We start from the raw sequence: 7,754 nt of genomic DNA on the forward strand, positions 1-7,754 counted from the left end.
GCGAAATAATATAATTACAGTTTATATTTCTATTTACCTTATATAAAAGAAGAAAATAAGAAAATAAGAAAAAAAAGCAACTTTTAACAAAATATATGATTGCTACGAATGGTTAAAGAATTGATATTGATCTCTGAGATCATAAATCACTGCACTAAAGGAACCGCTGAGTGTCTGGAAACTGTTTGCGCCAGTCGGGTCTACAAGAGGTTTCTAAGTCTTGGTCCACAGTCACCGGTTTGTCTACAAAGGGAGAGGAGAAGAAGAAACCGCCGTGTTGGATGGAAGAAAGCGCCCGAAGCGCGTTGGATGCGTTCAAGAACCTTCCGGCCGGCATATATGGTCGGTCTGCCCACGTTCGGTTCTCTCGTTGCTGGTCTCATCGCCAAATATCGAGTAGACACGCGTTGGAAAATATGCCGGCAGTCGCCGATCTGTCTCTAGCTGTCTATATATAGCAATACCGAATAACGATACCCGTAGCGTGCTGAGCGTTGCTATCTAATTAACATATTTTTCGTTCTGACTCACCGTGCGGTGAAGGGCCTGTTTTCCTTACGATGTCAAGGCGGATCGCAAAAAAATACAGGAGAAACGAGAGGTTAATTATTTCGAGTCTGCAGAAATATTTCGATATCTAACTTTTCTTATGTCTATATAATAAGCATAAAATGAAAAATCACGATTGCTGAAGATTTAATAAAGATTATTTTTAATTAATTCATAGTAATAAATTAATGTAACTTCAGTTTAAAAAATTCGAAAGTATTGAATTTACAACTTTATTGCGTTAATATGTTTCTGATTAATTATCGTTCTAAGCATTAAAGGACCTTTCATCCATCTATAATTTTTGCGCAAAAGTAGCTCTTGAAATGATTAAACGATGCTTTTGATTGCGGCTGCGTTGCTCAAGAAGACAGATTACTTAGAATTAACATACCGCAAGCATTGTGAAGAATTATTCCAATCATTTGCCGCTCGAAATCAACAGCGCTGCTGTAACGCAGAATTGTAGCGAGAATGCAGTTTGGCGAATCTGGTTTAATTCGATGGTTGCGCACTTTCGCTCGATTGCTTTTTAACGGATTATAACCGCTGTTAAAACGTCAAAATATTAATTCGCATTTAGAATTATATACCAATTAAATATATTTTTCCAAAAACTAAACGTTAAACGATTTCCACTTATAATTATTTAAAATGAGTTAAACTGTGTTTTTTTTTTATTATTCCTTGATTAGTGTAACATTTTCAATACCGGCATTAAATATCGTCAAAATTATTATGTATTGTTTCCGCATTCGGCCAATATAATTAACGTTTAAATTCATTCTGTAGATCTTGGAAGATTGATTAGAACATAACGGATCCACTCATACCTACCCCCTTAACGAACCGATCACTCGATTATCCCGCGGACAAAGGCTGCATTTTTAACGCGACGACCCGTTTAAGGAGAGATGTTATCCGTAACGACGTGTCCTACGCGCGATACTGGCCATTCAGCTCGTGGGCGGTTCACTGACATTTGCATGACGCGTTGGCCAATAGACAAGGTGATTACGAAAGTTCGCGCGTTGAAAACCTGTGCCACGGCAGACTCGACGACAAATTGATAAGTAATTCCCGCTGGAAAAATTTGGTTTGCTTCAAGATGCAAAATGCGAAATCGAATTACATAATCGACTCGATTATCTCAAAATTGACGAGAGCCATTTTGCTCATCTCAGTTATAATTATGAAGATTAGAGTGAAAATTATTTCTTTTAGCGCTATTTATAACAATACTTAATTATAGGTATTCTTTTGTATAAAGAGCAAAAATAAAAATACTATTCTACTTCTTTAATAGTTATTAAAAGAAAAGTTAGATTTTGAATGCAAGTAATAAAATCTTACTTTTTTTATTAATGTTATATGTATGTGTAAATTATATGATAGGAAATCCTTTACGATTTTTTTATTTTCTCGATTTATTTTTTCCTAATTAATTGTTTTAGCAGAAAATAATATTTACTTGATAATAATGATATTATGCGATAAAATTGATTTTACGAAAATTTTTCACAGCGAGTCATTGCGTCATTACCATTTAAAGGATTAGCAATGGTAGCAGTCGAGCTACCGGTATTTAGCTTTCACTTAATCGGATTGAACCGCGGTGAAGTAATTTGTGCACCCTGTGGACGTAAATAGGCGTGGATGATAAATGGAGATTATAAATTGCTCGTTCTGGATGAGTCTGAAACGCTTATGAAGTTTGTCAAGAAACCAGTGTGTTTGAACATCGATAAGGTTGGATATTGTTTAATTTAAAAAAACAGTTGTTGCAAATCGCGTAAAATATATTTTACAATTAAAAAATGAAAATAAAAATAATGTTTATAATGCATGTACAAAAATAAATAAAAAAAAGCACATTAATAATATTAGCAAGAACAGATGACTAAAATATGGAAAAGAATAAATATAAATTGATTAATATAAATTGAATGACAATGAATTTATGAATAAAATTATTATAATATATTGTATTTTGTATCTCAAGAGAGGGAAAATTATTTTATGCGATTTAGTGAAATGTAACGCGTTGCGAGGGTTGGAGAATAAAAATTGATGAGACCGATTATTCAGGAGAGATCTTTAATAAAATCTGCTACACACAATTCGCTGTTGCGTTTATATTCACGCAAGTTACGAAACTTATCATCTCCAATATAGCCACTTAATTTTAAGGTATCGCGCTCTCTCAACCGTAAAACGGCCATCACGAAATTCCAGGCAAATTGCAATTTTAGTACACGAGGCCGTGTAATATTGCGCAAGATTTCCATGGTGATTCAGTCGTTCGTACTCAACGTGCGAGAGATAACAATACTGCTTTTCGCTCGCCAACGATCACGGAAAATCATCGATAAGTAAATACACAAAGCGCATAAACGATACTGCAAACCAAACCAGTTCAGTATATGTCTCATCATTTAAATGATATTGTAACTCCGTATATTCGAACTTTTCAAATTTTGCTCGCGAGAAAATCGCTACTATTGTAAGTGCACCAGTAAATGATCATCGAATTTATGTTTATTTCTGATAATTATATATTTAAATAAGAATTATATATTTAAAAAAGATTTAGCTTCTTATAATTTTCAATTATAACTATAAATTTGGAATTAATCTTCTCTTTCTTACTGAAGTTATAATAATAACGCTTGCACGCTAATTCTATAATATTCAGGTATTAAATGATAATTCGGCCAATAGTCTGTAATTATGCTTATTAGCTGTTATAAATAATATACATAATATTAAGTCCATGATTTATTTAGTGGATATATCGTTTAATTGCATATTTCTGATATCATTTAAATGACTATTAAATGCTCCAATATATATTATTTTATTTTAAAAAATCAATAACTAAGCTTTCCAATATTTAACTTATCAAAAATTTATCAATGATTTATGACATAATAATCTTACTTTCAAATTAAAAAATATCATCTTCCGTTATTAAATGCAAATGATAACCTATGTATCGCTTTGCATGAAACCAATAAGAAAATTTAAAACTTATTGATAATGACTAAGCCATACGTCGGTTATAAATATAATACTGTTTACAAAAGGATTGAATTATCGAACAATATTTCTTAAACGACCATCCACTAGTGCCTTACTATACGAGATGAGAGTAGAACAAGAATTACGACTCTCGCATTACGACCACACGCGACATTACAATTTCACCTCCGCACGATTTCAATGTTGGAACAAATTTGCTTCGAGTCGAATTCCAGGAACGGTAGAAAATTGACACAATCGCCGTAACTATAGGCCGATTCCAGCAAATGGTGACAGGGGTCGAAAGAACGGGAAAGCTGGGCTTTCTCTTCCTCGGGAACTTATCCTCGATATAAATGCCTCGAATCAACGTTACGTGACGCTTATCGTTTCCAACCAAGACTGCTACCTTTTTCATCTCCTCCAGCGATTTATGAAAATCGCCTCGCGCCTCTGAACCATAAAGGAACGATCAAAAGCAATTGACTCATGAAAGTGCCATACCCCTTCGCGGTAGTTCCAGATCGTTCTCGAGGGTGTCGCACCGCCGGCATCGCCATCGCCTCTCCCCGGTAGAATTCCGCCGTCCCTTCGAGTTCTCCGGCAACGATCCTCTTCCTCGTCCTCGTCGCTGTCCTCATCGTCGTCTTCGTATTTCTTAGGTCTAACCGCGCATATCTCTTGCGCCGGACGACGCCGCCGGCGTCTCTCTGCTACACTGCCGGAATCTTCCGATGATCGTATCCTGATGATCGTTGTACCGTTGCGATCTTGAGTCGAGGAAAATCGTGGCGACTCGCTGTCGCCCGAGTCAATTCTGCCACGCGTCTCGAAGCGATTTTCCTCAGGATCGTTCGTAGTTGTCTCGACTGTGCCGCCCCGTGTGTCTTGCAGGATCAAGAATCCTCGCTCCGGCGAGACGTCGACATCAAGTTGTCCTTCTGGAGCATTTCGCACCTTACTGTGATCCCGCAGATACTTCGCGGAGAAAATCCGGTTGTTCTCGTACCAAGTTTTGGCGCAGAAATTTTTCGAATTTTTGGCATTACTCTCTGCCTCATCTTTCTTCGGTGGCGACAACGTTCTCGTGTGTCTATCCGATTTCCTATCGAATATTTCGTGATCTCTGCTTCGCAACGATGGGCGTCTTTTCGGGGAAACGTCACGCTTCTTGAAAGAATTCGTTCTGACTGTTGCTTTGTTCTCCTCCTCGAAAGGAGGACTTGAAACATGTAATTCGTCATCTTGCGTCTTAAAGGATACCTTGCCGAACTCTATATATCGATCATTCGCAGTTTTCCGATCGATATTGTTCTCGTAATCGTGATACAACGTTCGCCCGAATTCCTTATCATCGTTCTTGAAACTGTTCTTCCTCCTTTCTAAATTTCTCTCATGATCTTTGCAGGAAATCTCGCCAAACTCGACATTCTTTTCCTTAAATGAATTCTTCTTCCCGGAATCTTCGTTTACATTTTTAAATGAGTTGCTTCTGCTCGATTCGTCATCAACATTTCTCAGGACAATCCTGCTGACGCCACCCGCATGTTCCATGGATGAGACTCTCTTCTCTGCATTGTCATTCTGATCTTTTAGGAAAGTTGTATCAAATTCACCATCTCGTACCCTAAAGAAACCTTTTTTATTTATATCTGTGCTTACATCTTTGAAAGAATCTTTACATGATAAGTCTTCCTGATCCTTGCCGAAATAATTGATCGAGGTCTCGTGTTGATTTTTCGACATGTGCTTCTTATACGCTTCGTTATCACGATCTTTAAACGATGTTTTTCTGATCAAATTAGATTCACGATCCTTGCTAGTTGTCCTCTTAGATTCAGCTTTGAAAGAATTCTTCTTGGTTATCGGTTCTCGATCGTACTCCTTTAGAGATTCCTTCCTAGTCAGATTTGGTTCTCTGGACGAACTTCGCCTGGGCGAACTTCGATCCAGGTCTCTCCTAGGTTCAAGAAGAGCCCGATCGTACTTCTGTATCCTCACATCAAAATTCTCCGGAGAACCCTCATAAATGTAACTCCTCCTCTTTGAAGAATTGTCCCTCGATCGAGAATGATTTTCTTCATCTTCTACCGATTTCCTTCGGTAATTTCTCTCAGTATTGTAAGTGTCGTTCGTTTTTCGGAAACTGTCGTCTCGTCGAAGCTCGCGAGTCTCGTTCCGCCTCTCAGAACTTCTCGATTTTCGATCAGTAGATCGCTCACGTTGAATTGCATCTTCTTCTTGATCATATTTTCCACGCAGCTTGGACTCGCTCAATCTACGCGATTCATCCTCGTGATTATCTTTCAGTTTCCGATCTCGTTCGTTGGATAAATTATCGTGCGGATAATTAATGATCGGCGATCTTATATCATTCCTACCGTCATTTTTCGTCTTGCCATGCGCTTCCTTTTCAGGACTCGTTGATCTCTGCTCTCTCTTAAATCGTAGTTTGCTCTCCTCTCGTGACTTCAATCGCTCGATCATCGCCTGGATTCTACGATCCGGCGACTGACTGCCATCGGTAGCTAAATTTTCGATCTCCTTAAGCAATATATCTCTCTCATCAACGGGTTGCATCAAATCGTTATTATTGTCGTTACTTCTATTAATCTTGGATATCTTTCCTCGATTCCTCGATTCCATCTCCTCTTCCCAGGATTCTTTCATTCTTGATTTATAAGAGCCATTGAGATCTCTCTCGACGAACTCGCTTTTTTGTCGGCCCTCCCTCGGTAAAGATCCCACGTATCCTTCATCTCGATACTCCGGACGATCGTGCGATTTATTCGGCTTTGCACCCACAAGCTCGCTCCTGAATTTTCCATTTGTCAGTTGCATATCCTCGGGATCCTGTTTCTTCGATTTTCTTGTGTCATCTTGGACGATGTCTTTAATGCCCCAAGAACCGAAGTGTTCTCTACTCTTCTTGTATAACAGATCGGCATTGTTCTCTTCCGTCTGTGCAAAGTTCTTATTATATTCTTGTCCGTTCCGCTCTACCTTGTTGTCGTGTTGCTTTGACATGCCGAAATGATAACGATTGCCGCGCCCGCCGTTCTTGCACGACCGGCTGGAGTGTATTTCCGTCTCGCTTCGATGAAAATGATCCTTGGCGAACGGAGCGGCCCTCGGCGTGTCCTTCACTGCCGAAGGGCCGCGCAAGCGAGACGTCATCTTCGCGAGGAACGAAATCTTGAAGACAAGAAGTGTTATATCTCACTCAAATGATATCGTTTATATATATGTACAATATACAAGTGGGTGTAATTCCGATATAGATAGATATATAGCAATTAATATCACTAAAAATTCTTCAGTAAAAAATTTTATAAAGTAATCTTTTTTTTTTTTGAAAAATTGTGGATTCTTTCAATGACGAACGCTGTCGTTAATTTCTTGTGATATCTCCAGGCATGAAAGAGGAACGTAGGCGCTCTGAGACACGCACGGTTAAGTATACGAGCGCTAACCTATTATTATTCGCGTATATCGAACCAGCCCAACGGCTACCGTCGATGCCGATCGATCCCTGATCCTTCGTCATCCACCGTGCGTATGTATTTATACTTGACGTTAGTGCACGAGTACTGAAACTATCTAGGTACACTAAGATTTCTGAAAGTAACATCAGAAGCACTGTTCAATGAAGATAAAATATCGTACCACTTTAAAATGTATCTGTTTTTTCATCAACTATCTCGTATCCATGAGATCTCTTCAATGAAAAGAGATTAACTGATGCTCTAATACAAAATAAAATGTGACGTTTTGATATTGAATTAAGCTCTGAAATGACACAAAGATATGTCACTAATAAAACTCCTGACAAAACAATCAAATTAACTGAACCGATTAACCGCACAGATTCTTCACAGGCTTGAACCATTTCTTCATCTTAAACAGAAGCAGTTCATACAGATTTCCACAGTCTAAGCAAAAATCAAACTGAAATTTCTTCAGATATTAAAGGGAGTGTCATCCTTAATAAACAAACACAACAACGTGGACGATGATCGCGATTGAATGATACACTTGAATCTCTATTACTGATGAGTAGCTCACCGAATCCTTTGTACTTCTCGAGTAAGGACACACCTTCCGAATCTCACGGTCACTAAGCCGTAAACGTCTTATGTCTAGATACTCTTTGTCTCTCTCTTCTCTCTCTCCCTCTCTCTTTC

At 38.3% G+C, this 7,754-nt stretch overlaps 1 protein-coding gene across 1 annotated transcript in view; it reads right to left on the reverse strand.

Annotated features, from left to right (window-relative positions):
- The window catches only part of LOC105621495 (four and a half LIM domains protein 2-like), a 93,785-nt gene extending 87,038 nt beyond the window's left edge, over nt 1-6,747 (reverse strand). The window contains exon 1 of the mRNA XM_012202962.1: nt 4,075-6,747. Coding sequence (XP_012058352.1) covers nt 4,075-6,747 — 2,673 coding nt within the window. The remainder of the gene's footprint in view (nt 1-4,074) is intronic.
- Between the last annotated feature and the right edge of the window lie 1,007 nt (nt 6,748-7,754).

Source organism: Atta cephalotes (assembly GCF_000143395.1).
Source record: "Atta cephalotes unplaced genomic scaffold scaffold00034, whole genome shotgun sequence".
In the NCBI taxonomy this organism is placed as follows: domain Eukaryota; kingdom Metazoa; phylum Arthropoda; class Insecta; order Hymenoptera; family Formicidae; genus Atta; species Atta cephalotes.